The sequence below is a fragment of the Lygodium microphyllum genome, chromosome 24, assembly GCF_053477565.2.
Source record: "Lygodium microphyllum isolate KBCC chromosome 24, Lygodium_microphyllum_v1.1.10, whole genome shotgun sequence".
NCBI classification, from domain to species: domain Eukaryota; kingdom Viridiplantae; phylum Streptophyta; class Polypodiopsida; order Schizaeales; family Lygodiaceae; genus Lygodium; species Lygodium microphyllum.
Genome location: NC_141158.1, coordinates 21,467,501 through 21,487,141, shown reverse-complemented (window position 1 = coordinate 21,487,141; position 19,641 = coordinate 21,467,501). Strand labels below are relative to the sequence as shown.

The following is a 19,641-nucleotide window of genomic DNA, read 5'->3' as shown; positions in this document are numbered from 1 at the left end:
CGTGTTCTTTCAACATAGACCTTTAAGTTTAGTTCATTGCTCATTGTTTTATGGCATATATATTATGCATTTTATAATTGACTAGCTTGACTCTTGAGCCTTGTAAGTTGTAATTCAATTCATAATGACTAGTTTTAGAATGATGTGTGATATCTTTTAAGTTAAAACTTAAAATGATTTGTCCCTGTGGATTATATACCTTGGTTTTAATACTCCATATGGATCATGAGTGAAATATTAAATTTTACTCGTGAATTTTAATTTTTTAAATGTCGTTCTCGTTCCCACGTCCCTGTTCCCTAGGTTTGGCGTGCCCATGTCCATTCTCGTTCCCCGTTTCATGATTCTATGCAATAGAGACAAGGTGCCAACACCACTAATAGGCACCAAAGAAATGTCACCAATAGTATCGATACCCTCTAAAAGATGGATATCTTTTCATAAGTGTTTGTGTTTGACGTTTGATTCATGTATTAAAAAATTATGCTTTGGGAGACTCTTCTATGGGAAAAGCTAGCTCTACTTGTTTTGAAGCATGAAGAACAACTCAAGGAAATTGGTACTAGTGGATCCAACCTCACTCACACTTCTACTGCAAGCTTAGGAGGGGAAACAAGAAGGACAAGAACTCCAAGAATAAGTAGAACAAGCAAAACAAGCAAGTTAAACATTTCGAACTAAACGCCCACCCGCACTGTGGGAAGGGTACTCATTCCAAGGAAATGTGTTGGAAAAAATACCCTCACCTCTGTCTAGAAGCAAAGGATGGAGCTAAAACATCAAAGCCCTCATCTATTTCTACACCAACTATTACACGAGTTTATGTTCCTTCATATCCATAAGATGGAGGAGCCTTCTTCATCGGCTCTACAAAGAGGCCTTGACTTATTGCAAATGGTGCTTTGAGTCATATAACTCATCAAGGAGACATGCTACAGGATCTTAGCCCATCAAGAGGATATAGTCACTATCGGTGACATTTATTCAGAGCTTGTTAGTGGTGTTGGCACTTTGCAATTACTATCTAACCATCCATCGAACTCCATTTAGAAAGTCCTACATACACCGGACTTGGGCTTTCCACTCCTCTTTGTTGATGGCCTTACTAAACTCGGTACCTAGATTGCCTTCATCAAGCAAGCCATCTTTGTTGAGGATTCTTCTAAAGGAGCCATTTTAGTGACAAGTTGGCAGGAGAGAGAGCTTTAAAGGCTCCTTTCTCCTTCCATTATACAAGGTCCTCTCCTTTCATTGTACAAGGTCCTCCCAAACAATCTTCTATAGCCCCACTTGTTCCCGATTACGCACCATCTATTCTAGAGATTCCATCCATCCCCATCACCTTATCTAGTGGTTTCCCCATACCTCCCATCCCTTCAAAGGGAGATGATATTGATGATGTAGCTGTGGATTTCACGACACCTCATGTTTCAAAGGGGGGTTAATAGAATTGTGAGGAGTTTCTTCATCAACGAACTTCTTTAGCTTTGGCACTTCTTCCACCACCCTTGGATCCTTTCGTCTTCTTTGGCCTTCAACCACATCCACGATTTGAGAGGGGGTGTTAGCAATCATGTGTGTCATGCACAATCATCTCCTTGTGAGCCCCAATCTAAGTTAGATGTGGACATTAAGAGCTCAAACACTCAATTTGTCATGTGTTTTGACAGAGGAGGCAGCTCTTTCTAGAGCATGCATTTCTTTTTCAATCAGATTCAAGAGTGTTCATTGCTAGTTATTTCCAGCTCAAGGCATTTCTTTTACAATGGGTCTAGACTGCATTCACATTGCCAAGGATGGGGTGACCAGCATTTATGATGGCAAATAGCATTTTGTTGATTATTTTATTGCTATTGATCAGTCAGCTAGCATTTTTGGGCCCTACATGCAATAATCTGACAATTTTGGCATATTTCAATTATTTATAGCTATCCTCCACACTTGGCTAGCCATTCACAAGTTCAACCTTTGCAAGTTTCAGCACACTAAGACCTACATGGACTCTTCTCCCTTCTATCATCAGCTCGATACAATGCCCTCACTTACACCTTGGGTTGCATGCAAGGACTAATTAATCCTCTTTGTATTCGGCATTCTTAGTGAATGCAGTGCGAATTTTCTTCTTCCGTTTCCTTTTTTCATTGTAGTCTCTCTTCCTTTATCTCTCCATGTTTGTGTTTCCTCTACTATTGCGCACTGTCACAACAAGCTATGACCAATTGCAAACTATCCAAATTGAGGTAACTAGTACAATTCAATCATTCCTTCCAGGGATAAGACAAATCTAGGATTAGATTCGCCACATGCAGTCCGCTCTTCCCAACAATCATCTTTTGGGGACTAGACTCTACAAACTGCAAGCAAATTTTGTTGGTGTTCCTAATGCCTTGCATCAATGACACCTATCAATTCTAATTATATGACCTTGGCATTGCTTGAGCATGAGGCTACTTTGCGTTTACAAGGGAGGTTATCATCTTGTGTTGGCAACCGGCCTTATGAGAGCTTTGGTTGCTTCTCAAAGGGGTGACAAGCAAAAGAAGAAAAGTCAATGCTATCATCACGATAAGAAGGGACATTATCGAAAGCATTTCAAGACAATAGTGGTGTTGCAAGAAGAGGAGGAGAAGAATAAGAAGAATAAGAATAAGAAGAAAAGGGATAAGGACTCCTCCGACGAGTCATTGTCCTCAGATTTCAACTCCAACTTTGGCCATGCAACAAAGATTACACTAGCCTCTACAACATTCTAGCCCAAGTAGTGCTATCATTCCTCAAGACTCTCCAGTTCCAAAGAGGGAGTGCGAGAATGGTGATACGAGGGCAATTGACAGTCGTCCATATGCAAGTATAGAGGACCCTAAGTATGCCTTTCTACATTCGTGACCAAGTCTAGCAGATTCAAGTTTGAGAGCTTGTTTACCTTTAAGTTCATGATGGATGTTTGACAAAGAGCGATCTTTGCTCCTAGTTTCTCCTCAAATGAGGGGACACTTTGGCAATCTCACCAAAGGTGAGGAATCCATGGTCATGAGTGTGCTTTCTATGTAGCTAATTCATGACAAGCATCAAGATTCAACAATTTTGACTCTTTGTGGTCAAAGAGTGGTATGATCAACATCAACATTAGTCTCTTTTCAAGACACTTGGCTTGTTACTTGATCACATGCTACTTGGGTATCTATGGTCCTATCCAATTCTCATTGTGTATGTACTATGGTGTGTCATTCATCATTTATATTTTATTATACTAACACCCATGATCTAAGAGAGAGTGTTAGCGTTGTGCATATCTTGGGTGACAAGACTCATAGCCAAAGTGCATTTCTACTCTAAGGTAGGAGCATTTAACGCTGATTAACTATATTTCTGGCCACGTTTAATGTTGCTTGACTTGCTCAGTTTATTGTTTTTCACAACCCATTTATTAGCACTCTCTCCTCTGGCGCTCTCTCCCCATGGTTGATCATTCAACCATACGAGCACACAAATTCCTATTAGTGAGAGAGAGAGAGAGAGAAACTACAACACTCTTCTAATTGCCCATAACCAATGCCTTTGTACACACTCTTGAGCCTTGGTATATGGATTCCATTTCCCAAATTCATTTTCTTTGAGTTCATGTATTCTTGTTCTTCTTTTCATGTCATCTCGTTTATAGCAATTCTATCAGCTCTATCTCTTTGCTTTTGTGGCTCCACACCATTCTGACAGCTTAGTGGTATGTAGATAGCAGAAACACAAGGTTTTCTAGTGAAGACAATACTCTCAAACAGTGTGATAGCAACTTGGGAAAGAAAACACAGCTGAATGACGATCAAAATCAGGTCACCATGATGGGGAGGGGTCATGAGCAGTAGAGCGAGGTGTTTGTGATAATGCATGGGCTGTGGGAGCATTCCAAATTTGGGGTTCACTTGCATGTAGGGACATTGTAGAAGGCAATGGCAACACCCAAGAAGGCTCCACAAACTCAAATGTCCTCCATGAAGGGGCATGGACAGCAATGGAGAGTGCTAAGGGGTAGCTGAAGAAGATAGAGTTGGTAAATTGATCTGAAGAGGGATTAGTGGAAGTAGAATGAATGCCCACAACATGCCCTATTTATAGGGGATTTTGGTGCATTTGTCCTACCATGTGAAACAAGTGCCAATAAATACAAATAAAGCCCTTTTGGGACTAGTAATGAAGAAGAAAAATTAAGTGTTAATGCACTACAATTAACAGTTAATGTATGTAAGAATTTGGTTGCCCAACAACACGGTCATAGATAGGAATCGTAGAATGGGAGGCAATAGCTAGTATCATTGCGAGATTCATTTGCACTGCCAGACATAGCCATGCTATGGATTGGTAGGATATATCTATTGTAGAGGCTGTCCAAGTATCTCGACAAAGATTGTCCACACTTTCCACAGGAGATGCAAGAGGTTACAAGGCACTTCATGGATTATGAGGAGGATGAGATATATTTTAATCAACATTTCTGAAACACAAATGGTCTAGCACTATGAACCATTGATTGGTCAATCACTGGAACCTTGTACTAGACTTTGCACTTTTTATTTCTATTTGTTTAGCTGTCTTGGAAGTCCATTTTAGGGCTTGTACTTTTCCTTGGATTATTTTGTTCTAAGGGATCTATTGATAGAATTGCCTATTCCTTGGAAAAAAAGAAAGAAAAAATGTATACAATTGAGATTTAAAAAATATTGCAACAAGGTCGGAAATTGTAACCAGCCTTCCTTCCGTGGATGGGTAGTAAATCCCTGATTACAACTTAATTACAGCAGCAAACAATAAATGCAAATCTTAAAAATACAAATTTATTGTAACGTGCCCGCCTATTGGCTGTCCAAGCATGTTTTAGCGGTCCATTGAGAAACGAATCTAAGCTTCGCTGCCCGGCACTCCCATGGAATGTTCTGAGGTTTGTCACCTAGGGTTTCCCGAGTCCGCCTCGCAATGGAACGTTTACAGCCGAACCCACTAGGATCGACCTGAAATTTGGGTTCCTAGTTGTCAAGGTTTCCTATGACAGCATTCTAGCACCGGGTTTTGGACATCCTGCTTTACGCAGAGATATCCAATCCGAAGCACACCCATGCTGCACTTGGTTCAAGGAGAATGGAAAACGAGAGGAATGCGTTGCTCAACCTCTCTCCTTGTAGGGCATAGCCCCATTACGGGCCCCTAAAACAGCATGAATCGGATTCTAACTTAACAATACCTAAAGTCGAATAGCGATAAATCAACAGAAATACTCAGTCCAAATCACATGGCACCAAAATTTCCATCCTTTATCTAGAATAGGATCTTCAACCGCCCCAGACGTTGGGCTCACGGCAATCTACAATTCCATACCGGTCTAGGCAAGGGGTGTCTAAAGCTCCACTGACCCCAAGGGACCTAGGAGTGAGACACACTTTCCATGGTTGGCCTTTTCACCACTTGGCCTTCGGCCCGTGAATCGAGCAGTGCCCTCTCCAGGTAATCCGCGGTGCGATCTTAGAGATGATCCACCCGTGCAAATATCCTTCCTTAATTAATCCAATTAAGAATCAAGCGCAATCAAGGCAATAAATCTAATATCATCTTCCAAGAAATCATTCCTTTATTTCCCATGGCAACTTGTCATTACAGACCCCTACCATGCATTTACCATCAAACATAAGCACTTCAAATAATCATCCAAACCACAATCCAACAATCAGTTGATTGTAAAAGCATTTAGCATGTTGTTTGATCAGCCAACAAAAACCAATTGTATTTTTCCTAAACAATACAAAAATAAACGCGATAACAATTCCATTGCATATTCGCTCTCCTCCTTGGGATCAAGGAGTGATTCTATGCAAAATTTACTTAATACTTGTATGCACAATTCCTAACGTTATTCTTTTTACGATTATGCTATTTATAACCCCTGATTGATTGCTCTATCAACAAATAAGCCATATGCACTAAGTGCAATTAACTTCCCTTGATACATGCATTTTGCAAACTCCATCTTTCGAATATGTAAGAAGAGGCTTATCCCTTCCCATGACCTACTCTCATACATCATAGCATGGACCTAATGGATCTCATGCGAGAATCAAAGCAAGCATTTATCAATTTAAAAAAACATTACTTACGACCAGAACCGCGATTGGATTGACAGTGATGCCTTCGCCCGAAGCTTCGTTGTTAGTTGTAAGATTACCATCCATACGCGGCATTCTTCACTTGGAGGCCATTGTCCCCAAGTAGACTCAAGAGATTAAGAATGCAGAATAGATTCGAGATGGGAGAGTGTAAGAGAAGATGGCTAAGTCGAGGATCGAGATAGAGGGAATTAAGCTAACTCTCTCCCTTGCAATCTCTCGAGGTAACCTCTCTCTCTCTCTCTCTCTCTCTCTCTCTCTCGATCTCTTGGAGGGGTATCCTTCTCTCTATCTCTCTTTCGCAACCTCTCGGGGTCTTCTTATGCCCCCTTGTGCTTCCCCATGCCTCATATTTATAATGAATTAGAGAAGAGGGGATGAGGCTGAGACAAGAGTTCTTGGTGGAGGGACTCTTGGAAAACTCAGTGATCTGATGCTTAACCCATAAATCTAATGGTTCCATTGGCTCCAAAAGAGAAGTAAAACCCCAAGACACTTGAAAACCCAAGACACCTGGTTAGAAAGCTTTCAGATCACTCCTTCTTTCTCTCCCTGTTCAAAGTGTTGTCTATTGCCTGTAGACTGCGATCGCGGCACGCGCGATTTCGCTAATCTCTCTCTTTATTTTTTCTTTTTATAAAATCTCCAAAACTAACTAAAACATCACTTGTCTTTTCTTTTAAATGACATCCAATTCTATCTTTTTAAGATTATATCTAAAATATGCTAGTTTTTTTTCCAAAAATCTAATATTTTTGGACCATCTATACTATACACATTAACACTAGTGATTAATATGGCTCACAATCCTCGTTCACGTTGCAACTTCTGCGAAGGGTGGTTACGATCCTTGTCAATCCGAGAAAAATATCTTTTTTTAATATATATTTTTAATTAAATAAAAATTGTTATCTATTAACGTTAGTTAGTTTTTCCCTTAGTTAGTTTTCAGTTAGTAATCTTACTAACTTATTAATTGACTAACTAACTTTCAAACTAACCAACTAACTTTCATTGCATGAAAATATTACATCCTCCTCCCCTTAAAGAAATCGAGATGTCCTCATCTCGAGAGGAAATGGGAAAGACAAGCATTAATAGGGTTTAGGACTTGTGGGTTAGGACCCACCATGCGTCCGCTACGCTACTCTTAATGACCCAAATAGTGCAACTCATATTATTGCAATTAACCGTAGGTACAAGAGTAGGGTTTATTTCCGATATAAGTAGTGTTACATATTGATAAAATTTCTAGGATTGCTAATCATCTTGGAAATGCGTAGTAGGCTCTAGGTTTTCGTCTTCGTCTTCATCTGATTCCTCTATATATCCATAGACTACTCCTTCATAGCTTCGTTTTCTTGGAGGCTCATTGTATTCTGGACTTAGATCAAGGCACTCTGCTTGGATGTGACCTAGCTCATTACAATGGAAGCATTGACGATAGGGATATCTCCTACAAATGTGCCATATCTCTCCGCATGTGTAGCATCTCTTGTCTTGATCTCAGAAACCATCTTTGTCACAATTGCCCAAATTTAGTTCTTGGATAATTGGCTTTACTCGAAGTAATACATCTTGCAAGTCTCTTGGACGCATTGCTTTAAGACGGTGGTTCAGAGGAGTATTTAGGCCGTGCCAAAACTTAGATACTTGCTGCGCAATATCCATAGACGGTGCGTATTTTAGTAGGATTACAAACTTTGAGTAGTAAGCTTCCAGGGTTAATTCCAACTGCTTGGGCTTGAAGAATTCATTCATCTTTAAAGTCTGGTAGGTCAGCGGAAGGTATCGTCCGCGTACACCATCTTTCAACTGAGCCCAAGTGACAACGGCTTCAGAAATACCCTGATCTTTGCACCATTGCTTCCACCATAGCTGAGCCTGGCCAACTAACTTAAGTTTAGCTATCATTGCTTGATTGGTAGAGGCAGTTTCCCAAGCAGAGAAATAGTCATCCATCGACTCAATCCATATCTCCGCCTCTACTGCGACGTCTATCCCTTCTCCATCAAACTCCAGTGCCTTAATTTACTTGAGAAGAAATTTCTTCTCTTGCATATCAACATTTGTGGGTGCAGAAGGTGCCTGACAATCAACCATACCATTTAGGTTATTCTGTTTAGGATATGCCTATGAACCATACATTAATCAATCTCATATCATTACGAAGCTTTGCTCTGACACCAACTGTAATGTGTCCGCCTATTGGCTGTCCAAGCACGTATTAGCAGTCCATCAAGAAAAGAATCTAAGCGTCGCTACCTGATACTCCCATGGAATGTTCCGGGGTTTATCGCCTAGGGTTTCCCGAGTCCGCCTTGCAATGGAACGTTCGCAACTAAACCCACTAGGACCGATCTAAAATCTGGGTTCCTAGTTGTCAAGGTCTCCTGACAGCATTCTATCATCGGGTTTTGGACATCCTACTTTACGCAGAGATACCCAATTAAAAGCAAACCCATGCCACACTTGGTTCAAGGAGAATGGGAAACGAGAGGGATACGTAGCTCAATCTCTCTCCCCATAGGTCATAGTCCCATTCTGGTCCCCTAAAACAGCACGAATCAGGTTTTCTAACTTAACAATACCTAAAGTCGAACAGCGATAAATCCTTGTGAAAAGTCTCCCAGTTCTCTGGGACCACCCTGCCGTAGAACGGACCCATAGGGGATTCCGCCCACTCGCTTTCCTTGATAGCTTTAGTTTTCTAATTAGATCCTATCACATTTATATCTGACATTTAAAATCGACTTCATTAATTAAGCCTTTTAGGAAACAAGGTTCGTTCGCGGAATTTATAGGACAGACATGAAAACAAAACAAGCAGTCCTTTTGACAAACAAGTTCCTTAACTTATCTTCAAGTTAATCTTTGTCTCCTGCCCATATAGGAAAATTATGTATCCCTTATATTCAACAAAAGTACCCGATCCAAATCACATGGCACCAAAATTTCCATCCTTTATTGAGAATAGGATTTTCCAACGCCCCAAACGTTGGGCTCACGACAGTCTACAATTCCATTCCGGTCTAGACAAGGGGTGTCCACAGCGCCACTAACTCCAAGCGACCTAAGAGTGAGACACACTTTCCATGGTTGGCCTTTTCACCACTCAACCTTCGGTCCATAAATCGAGTAATGCCCTCTCGAGGTAATCCACGCTGCAATCTTGGAGATGATCCACCCGTGCAAATATCCTTTCTTAATTAATCCAATTAAGAATCAAGCACAATCAAGGCAATCAGTCTAATATTATTTTCCAAGAAATCATTCCTTTATTTCCCATGGCAACTTGTCATTAAAGACCCCTACCATGCATTTATCATCAAACACAAGCACTTGAAATAATCATCCAAACCACAATCCAACAATCAGTTGATTGTAAAAGCATTTAGCGTGTTGTTTGATCAACCAATAAAAACCAATTGTATTTTTCCTAAGCAATACAAAAATAAATGCGATAACAATTCCATCGCATATTCGCTCTCCTCCTTGGGATCAAGGAGCGATTCTATGCAAAATTTACCTAATACTTGTATGCACAATTCTTAAGATTATTCTTTTTACGATTATACTATTTATAACTCCTGACTGATTGCTCTATCAACGAATAAGCCATACGCACTAAGTGCAATTAACTTCCCTTGATACATGCATTTTGCAAACTCATTCTTTCTCTTCATGTTTGAAGTGTTGTCTATTGCCTGTAGACTGCGATCGCGACGCATGCGATTTCGCTAATCTCTCTCTTTATTTTTTTCTTTTTGTAAAATCTTTAAAACTAACTAAAATATCACTTATCTTTTCTTTTAAATGACATCCAGTTCTATCTTTTTAGGATAATATCAAAAATATGCTAGTTTTTTTTCTCAAAAATCTAAAATTTTTGGACTACCCATACTATACACATTAACACTAGTGATTAATATGACGCATAACACTCGTTCACGTTGTAACTTCCGCGAAGGATGGCTACGGCCCTTGTCAATCCGAGAAAAATATCGGATTTACGACTCTCGGTTTTTTTAAAACATATATTTTTAATTAAATAAAAATTGTTATCTATTAACATTACTTAGTTTTTTTCTTAGTTAGTCTTTAGTTAGTAATCTTACTAACTTATTAATTGACTAACTAGCTTTCGAACTGACCAACTAACTTTTGTTGCATGGAAATATTACATTTATCTATTGATCTTGGGCAATGCATAACCAATTGGCCCCAGAATTGGCGCCCCTTTCAGTATTTCTTTAGCTTTATTGAAGAAAAAGTTGATTTACAATAAGATTCTTTCAATCCCCTTTGCAATCCAAACTCCCCTTGTTGTCCAAAGTGACCAGCAAGTCTTCAATCTATTATACCCCTTGATTCGGACACTTAATTGGGCTTTATCCGCTTTGATGGAGATGAAAAATGCCCCAAATTCAATTATTTGCTGATCCCTCCACTTGAATAGGCTAAAAACAGCTTTAGTCTTGTTAAGTTCAAGTCTTGGAGCTTCCAATTTCTGGCACACTTCCCGAGGCTTCTACTAAACCCTAATTTCTGTTGCAAATTAAGATTTACAACAGAGAAATCTGCAAACTCTTAGCCTCAAGTGATCTCGATGCTGCAATCTCTGGAGCAAGGCTGTAGAAAGGCTAGGAGGTGAGAGAGAAAGTTTACAGTTTTGTCGCGAAGAATGACTGGGAATCAGTGAAATGCAGTTGCTGCCCTGCCACAACAGCTTGTAGATGCAAAGAACTGAAAAAAATCGGTCATTTACTTCTATTGCCATATCTCAACAGCCTATAGATGCTGTCATCTACTGTTGGTTAGGCTTCTCCTGCCCTTGGCTGCCTCAGAAGGTCCTCCAATGGCTGCAAATCAGACTAGCAGCATCTCCTCCCTCTCTCTTGCAAGCTGAATACACTAAAAATGCTTCTCTCCAACCTCTAAAGACGTTTTTCAATCTTGCATGGGCATTTTTGACAAGTGGCAACCCTCCCAAATGGTTTTTTCAACATTAGCCACAATTAAATATTAATTTTCAATCTTTAAATACTGAAAATCAATCTAATAATTATTTTGATGTCCTGAAAAATAATCTGATTGGTCAATAATTAAATTAGCTAAGCAACTTCCATTCTCGAGTGTCTCTGTACCATCTTTAACCATCAAATTGGCGTTAGGTACCATTAAATGTCACTTCTCTAGTATCACCAACCGACACTTATGGCCAAATGAATGACCTAGACTAACAACTAGCACTAGATACCACCAAGTATCTGTGCGGTATAACTTATAGCAACTTTTGCCTTTGACATCCCGTGATTTACTCGGATCCTAGGCTCGTAAATTTACTCTAACCCTAGTTATACCTCACATATACAACATTTACTTAACCATGTGATTAAAAATTAATCCACATGTTAAGTAAGATTTCAAAAATACATGTTCTCATGAGAGAAGTACACATCCCTATCACAATGTCACATTCTTCATTGGGTCTCTCAATTCAAAAACCAAGCACTCGACCAAAACTTCCAACACTATAAAACAAATTAGAAAGCGACGAAAAGTTTCCCTTGCAACAATGAAAATCGTTTAAGAACAAGTAAAAGATCCGAAACCCAATATTAGTACAATGGGAATCCTAGATATTCACAGCACAACCAATTATGCTATGTACAAGAACTCTAAGAAAGTTGTCACCGAGAAACATTCCTAGAAGCGCACACAAAGCCAATACAACTATACCAAACAAAAACATGATGCTTAAATCAGTCTTGATGAGAAGGATGCCCATGATGATAAATACAAGGATAGTAAATTTCGAGCCAGCCAAAAACAATGGTGCACAAAATAATCACGAGCCAAGATAATACAAAGACCACTGATCAAGATTATAGTGCACAAATTCCACATGCACCTTGCCTAATGTAGATGGCAATGCAAATCCTAAATATCTCACCTTCTAGAACAATGAAATCTACCATTGAGATGCTTTTGTCTACTACAAGTGTGATTGTGTCAAAAAACTATACAAGAGAATGCAAGGGTGCCCTTAAATAGGTGAACTCCATTCAACGCTCAAGCTAAGGGTCATGCTTACTAAAGTACTATGAGAGAGAGATATTGTTCAATCATTACAATGAACATAAAATATAAGAGTTAGTTACAAAAGAGCATAAGACATTGCCATATTAAGATGCACTCGTAAACAAGCTCGTAAGCAAAGATACACCACAAACTCTATTGTGTACATGAGAGAGCAGCTAATTCTAAGTCAATTATTGACAAAAAGATCATCCATTGAGTTTAAATCATGATGAGAGCTTTCATGAGCATATTGAGAAAACCAATTATTCTCTCTTGCGTTTGCTGCAATACGCATCTTCCCTATTGAACCTCTCTAAGATGTCAAGCCATCCCAAGGGTCACATAAGAATGTGCAAGCCTAATATTGTGACCAACCCACAACCTACATTAAACAATCATAAACAAGAAGAATATTGGATTGTAGCAAGGGTTAGTAGAAAAAGGTGCAGTGAAACACATTGGATTGTCTAATGCCAATGCAAAGATTTTAAGGCAAGCAAACATGGTTCTGCAATCCATCTTTAATAGTCCTTCTAGGTTCGAGTATGATAGGTATCCAACTTGAATGATCCTTCTTGTCCAAGTTGATGGGACAAGGCCTTGTGTGTCTTGCCACTTAATTTATACCAGCTTCACTCGAAAATCATGAGAGCACTACCACTAGCATGGTAAAAAGCCCTTGACATTAAACAAAGAAACTAGAGAAGGTAAGAAAAAGAATGAAGTACAAACGTAGCACATCATTTTAGATATCATTGCCAAGGTGCAAAACTAGCAATCTCCTTAATAATGCTTCATTGACGTGCCCGTACTTACTCAAGGTCTCGCCCTCATTGAGCATAGGTGACAATAGAATATTTAATGGCACCTAAAGGACTCGAGATTTGTTCACAAGTGACTCAAGATTTGTTCACACAAGTGACAAATGTATCATTAGTAGCACTTATTCTCTAAGCATTGCAATTACTAAGTTAATATAAACATTCCAAAAATAGAATTGTTAGAATTTTCCATGTAGAAGCGAGTTGTGGTATGAAAAGCCATGGTTCTATATCCCACTTTAATAAGCCAACGATGAAACTTGAGAAACCTCATCTTCTTACCTTTCTCTACTTTCAATTTGCATGAACCATACAAAATTTATAAATGCCAGTTTTTAGAAAGTTTTAGATGGGTAGCAAATATTTTGTTGTCTCAGCTCAGTCTTTCTTCTTTTTCCTGATTCTCCATTGGTCCAGAAGATTGTAGATTTACCTTACCCCTATCTATGCTTGAAAGCAAGAGTAGCGGAACTTCTAATAGCCAATATGATAGCAATTTCTTTTTTTAGTAGCAATCACAGTAGAGCAGGAAAATGTGATTCTATCTCATGACAATTCAAAGTTTGTAAAGAGATAACTACATAAATCCAAAATAGACTGAAGCAGACATACTGTAAAGTGAGTGCAACAGAAAAATGAGAAGCAGGCTAGCCCCACCTGTGTTCTACAGTAACGCTTTCTAGAAGAGTGGACTTCACCAAATCCCGGACTTGAGGGGTGAGCTTCATCCAGTGACCAACAACCTTTTTACGAAGTAAAACTGCAGCCAGTTGCCGGACATTACTTGATGGTGCTGTTCGGACATGGTGAAGCAATGCTGAAACTATTAGTGGATCTTTAGCAAGTTGTTTGATCTGGTCTTCAGCCTGCCTCCGAGCTTCATTGTCTGGGCGAAGGAACTGGAGTAGCAACAGTTCAAGTTGTTCCATTCTCAACGAACAACCTGCAAACTCACGCTGCAGATACAATAGCAGTTTACGAAGTAATAAACATCAGGTGAAGGTATATCCCTCAAAGAAACTGCTCAGGGACTGTAAAGCAAACTCTATTTTCAAGATCAATTTGATCGTCGTTTTCATGGTGCTGCTCAGGGATAAACAAGTACAAATATGAAACAGACGATGCGTAGTGAGAGATTGTAATATCAGCTCCGTACGAAGACTATACACGAAATCGATATCTGCAGACGTAACAACTCCTGCTCTGTAACAAGTATCGGCCGAATCTAGCCATTCGAAGACCTTGAAGTATTTTCTCTCCCAACCAAGCCAACACGAGCAATGTAATGCTTAGAACAAGGGCTAGCTCCGGACTTATCAGGAATGAAAATCAGGAAAACTATGCAGCACCGCGCTCACAACAATAGAATGCAGAAGTGATCAGCACGGAAAAACCGAACAATGAGAATGGCGAGCTTTGTAAACCTGGCAAGAACAAAATCAAAACATTCGTGTTTTGTGATCTGATCAGAACTTACCGAGCGATGGACAGTAGCTGACGGAACGAGGGGAAAAAATGCAGGCTTGGGCAGCCGATGCCTGTTTCTCTTTGTGCGAGCGGCTGCTGAAACAGTTAAACTCCAATTGACAATGGCGATCGCCTACTGAAGCTGGCCGCTTCGTAGATCAGCAAGCCAGCACCACCTCCCAAGCAAAGGAAAACCTTTTGGCACCCTAGCCCAAATCTAAAACCTCCCTAGTCTAGTGTAAATCGACCTTAGCCAAAGCGCAATTAAGCTACGATGTGCAGTCATTAATTGTTAATGGAGATTAGTCCTTGTAGTCATACATACATTATAGAACTTAGGTCATTAAGACCATGGAAACTACAGACTAGAATTGAGAGTTGGTCAAGATATCAATGTTTAACAATTGTTAAACTTTTGAGGCCTCATTTTGTGGGCTTCTATCAAGTGCGTGCAAGAAGCGAGCTTTTGGAGTGAGCTTTTTTTTGTAACATCTAGAGTTATTCCACATAGTCCACTTGGTCATCTTTTCTTTTGGGCGTATATCAAGCACCAATGCTGCTCCTCCATTGCCGCCGCCGCCACCACTAGCACTGCCACCACCACCACCACATCTTACTCTCTCCCTCCTCATTAGAGCCATAACCAATTCTCCTCTCTCTCTCTCTCTCCTCATATGTTGGGGACCAACCACCGACATCTCACTCCCCTTCAATAACATTACCATCACTAGCACCTCCAGTACACCACCACATCTTACTCTCCTCCTCCTCATCAGAACCACAATTCTCTCTCTCTCTCTCTCTCTCTCTCTCTCTCTCTCTCTCTCTCTCTCTCTCTCATATCTTGGAGACCCACAACATGCATCTCCCTCTCCTCCTCCCCCTCAATAACACCCTCTGTCTCTCTATCTTTTTCTCTTTCTTTCTCTTTTACCTCCAACTCTCTCTCTCTATCTAACAACACATCAGTAGTTCTATCTCTTTCATTGCTTTACATCACTACATTAAGCTTGTGTGATTATTTTTTATAATATTATCACAATGTTAGTGGTTGAATTACACATACACAAGCGATATCACACTTTGTATACATTCACATCTCCCCTCTCTCAATTATTTGTATATATGTTATAATTACATCATGATATAATAGTACTTCTATTGTGCACGCATAAGCAAAACCAAATACACTTACACATTCTTCTCTCTCTCTCTCATATGTTAGGGACCAACCCTCGACATGTCACTTCTCTCAAAAAATATATATATATATATATATATATATATATATATATATATATATATATATATATATATATATATATATATATGAATTAGTAGTTCTCTCTCAACTTATTTACATCGCAAATGCATTTGTAAGTTAGTGAACCTATATGCAAAGCAAATGAATATATTTATTGCAAACATTAAATATCAATCTAGCTCCATTGCAAGAGGGTGAAATGGGTGTTCTCTAACAAACTCCTAGACTCCCCCGTGAAAACTTACTAGCTCACTCAAACGTGGAAGCATGTATTTCAAAAGGATGGTATTCAATGTATTTTTCTTAATCAAATAGGGAAGCATCTATTTGAAGAGGATGGTATCCATGGGATTTCTTGAAATGTAAATGGATATGTAAATGAGTTAAGTGGGTTACATTACACATTCTTTATGCTATCATCCACAAATAGTATCATTGTAGGACTAAAGTGTGGCCAATCAATATCATCAAAACATTTTAAAAATTGTGGCTTCACCCAGACTCATTACTGAAGAATGAGTTACGAGAACAAATACACTACAGGTATCACATTCCTACAATTAGCCATATTCTCTTTTGAAGAAGACATAAAAGTGTAACATATTCTAAAGAGTACATGTGGAATTACTTACTAGGAATTTCGATCCTTATGTCTCTTGCATCTTTTTTTCTTTGAGTATTTTTGGTATAATGAATTCTCGTTGGAGGAAAATTCACCTTTATGTAGTTGAGGAATATATGACATCCCCGATACACCTCCTTGTTCCACTGATGCTCAATTTGGTGATTCTTATATATGAGCTACTCCTCCTTCAAGTGCACTTAATCCCTATATTCCCTTAACAAAGTTTGCAACATCCCCTTCTCCAATTGTCTATACATGAACCCACCATTCATAGTTGTATTATATATAGAGAACACATTGACAATATACCATTGTAAATATACATCTAAAGAAGGATATCGAGTTATGCTTCTAGAGAAGTCTCCATGCTACTAACTTGCATGACTTCTAAGACTCAATATCATCATTTGGTTTGAATTTCTCTTTATCTCCTATGTGAACTAGAAGAACAAATATTTGTGCACTTGAATGTTGTAGCAGTTTCCTCATTGAGAAAAAGAGAGAGAGAGTCAAAGAGAGATTATGTGACTTTATCATCATCTCTCTAAGGGAACATTAATTTTTTTTGTCGAACAGGGGTTGCTAGCAACACTTTCTTGTAGAGAGAGAGAGAGAGAGAGAGAGCTTTGAATCACAACTCCCCTACATTATCTCTCTAAGGGGACATGAAATTTTTTGTATCCAAATAGGGGTTGCTGGCAACCCCTTCTCGGTGAAAAAAATTTAGAAGTTGCCTCCATCTCTGTAAGGGGACCTATGAAATTTTTTTGGCTAGGAAGGTTGTTGATAGCTCCATGTTTAGTGAAAAAATAATTTAGAGAGGACTTGTGAAAATAAATTTCATTGAGAATGGGTTGTCGGCAACCCCTTGTTCGACGAAAAAAATTTCACAAGTCTTCTCAAAGAAATGATGGAGGAGACTTGTGAAAAAAAAAAATCTCAAAAAGGTATTGCAAGCAATCCTCTTCTTGACAAGTTTCTAGCAACCCCCTTCTCGACTAAAAAGAAGTCTAAGCAAAGTCACATAATCTCTCTCTCTCTATCTCTCTCTTCTTATTCGTCTTTGTCTCTCTCTTCCCTCTCTTTATATTTCTATTTGGTAATTAACTAAAAAATGATTAGTACTTTAGTAATTACCTAAGCAATAAATTAAGTAGTGCATGTGTGTATGCACATCTCTCTCTCTCTATGTGTATGTGCATACATGTATATGTGTTTGTGTATGGCCCTTATCTTCATTTCTCATTATGTGTATCTCTTGCAACTCTCTCTCTCTCTCTCTCTCTCTCTCTCTCTCTCTCTAGAGTCATTAGGACTCAATAGAGTCGAGAGAGAAGAGTGTATATATATATATATATATATATATATATATATATATATATATATATATATATATATATATATATATATATATTGATGAGAGAGAAGATATAAAAAGCCAAGAAGATCAAATTGTGTGTATATTTATGATATGTTTTAATGCGAGACATGGTAAATTGAGACTTTTTGAATGAACTATATTGAAAAGTTTGGATCTTATGAACCAAAAACATTATTCTCTTTTGGAAAAAAAAAAACTCCTAACATAAAAACTAATAATTAACATAAAGTACGATGGCTATTGTCTTTTGCATTGTGTATTTAGAAAAATAAAGACCTTATCAAAGACTTTAAAAAGTTTTATACTATTGAAATTATAATCAAAATGTGACTTTTTAGTCTAATTGTACTTGGCCTAAAAACTTTTGAATAGAGGAATTTGATCTAAGTTGAAGAGAGAGAGAGAGAGAGAGAGAGAGAGAGAGAGAATGTGTGTGTATATTTTGATAAATGTCCAAAGTTACTAATGTGAGAGAAGCCCAAAGGCAGTATCTTACTACTATATTATTTTAGCTATAGGTTCGAAAAGCCCCGAACCTTCAGAGAGCTTCCCGAACCTACCCCCTTTTTCAAATCTCTTTTCTTTAATCAAAACCCCCTCCCCCCCTCCTCTCTTTTCTCACGTGTAACATCTCATTTTCTCTTCCCCTTCCATTTTTTCATTAAAGCCTCCCCTCCTCACCTCTCTTTTTTAAATTAAAACCCAGTTCCCTTTTTAATTAAATTCCTCCCCCCTCCCCCCCTCTCTCTCATGTGTAGGACCTAGGTTTTCTCCGGAAAGCCCCAAACCTCCAGAGGGCTTTCTAAACCTATCCCCTTTTCCAAACCTCTTTTCTTTATGCAAAACCCCCTTCCCTCCTCTCTTTCTCACGTGTAATATCTCATTTTCTCCTCCCCTTCCCTTTTTTCATTAAAGCCTCCCCTTCTCACCTCCCTTTTTAAAATTAAAACCCCGTTTCCTTTTTAATTAAATTCCTCCCCCCTCCCCCCCCTCTCTCTCATGTGTAGGGCCTAGGTTTTCTCCGGAAAGCCCCGAACTTCTAGAGGGCTTCCTGAACCTACCCCCTTTTCCAAACCTCTTTTCTTTAAGCAAAACCCCCTCCCCTCCTCTCTTTCTCACGTGTAATATCTCATTTTCTCTTTTCCTTCCCTTTTTTCATTAAAGCCTCCCCTCCTTACCTCCCTTTTTAAAATGAAAACCCCATTCCCTTTTTAATTAAATTCCTCCCCCCTTCCCCCCTCTCTCTCTCTCGTGTGTAGGGCCTAGGTTCTCTCTCTCTCTCTCTCTCTCTATTAGATTAAATTTTTTAATTTAAAATTTTTAATTAAATATTTTAAAAGATTTTTTAATTAAAAGTTTTTCGAACATAGTTTTTCCCACACTTTGAGAAGGAGATAGAATAAAAGATAGAGAGAAGAATAAGAAGAATGATAAAAAGAAGAATACGGAGAGAGAAGGGGGAGAAAGAGGAAAGAGAATAGTTTTTTTTAATTAAACATTTTTCTTCTCCCCCCTCTCTCATGCGTAGGGCCTAGGTTCTCTCTCTCTCTCTCTCTCTCACAGATTAAACTTTTTAATTTAATTTTTTTAATTAAACATGTTAAAAGCTTTTTTTAATTAAAATTTTTTTGAACATAGTTTTTCACACACTTTGAGAAGGTGATAGAATAAGAAAGAGAGATAGATACAAAGAGCAAAAAAGAAAGAAGAGGAGAGAGGGGGAACAAAGAGAGGAAATATAAAATTTAAGAGAGAGAAAGAAGAAAAGAAAAAAGGAAAAGAGAGAAGAGAGGGGGAGAGAGACACATAGAAGAAAATGAGAGAGAGAAAATAAGAAGAGAAAGAATTTGAAC

The 19,641-nt window shown here is 38.7% G+C and overlaps 1 protein-coding gene across 5 annotated transcripts in view; it reads right to left on the bottom strand.

Moving 5' to 3' along the window:
* Positions 1-14,726, bottom strand: part of LOC148014907 (ARM repeat superfamily protein) — a 65,228-nt gene extending 50,502 nt beyond the window's left edge. For 3 of the 5 annotated variants that reach the window (XR_015688295.1, XR_015688294.1, XM_087664906.1), the window contains exons 1-2: positions 14,529-14,724; positions 13,709-14,007 (exon numbers count right to left, since the gene is read on the bottom strand). Coding sequence is in view for 2 of the 5 variants with exons in the window: in XM_087664906.1 (XP_087521032.1) it covers positions 13,709-13,980 (272 nt within the window). In the remaining 3 variants the exon portion in view is untranslated. Of the gene's footprint in view, positions 1-13,708; positions 14,008-14,528 lie in introns of those variants that run through there. The other 2 variants (XM_087664908.1, XM_087664907.1) reach the window with 2 other exon arrangements.
* Positions 14,727-19,641: the final 4,915 nt, after the last annotated feature.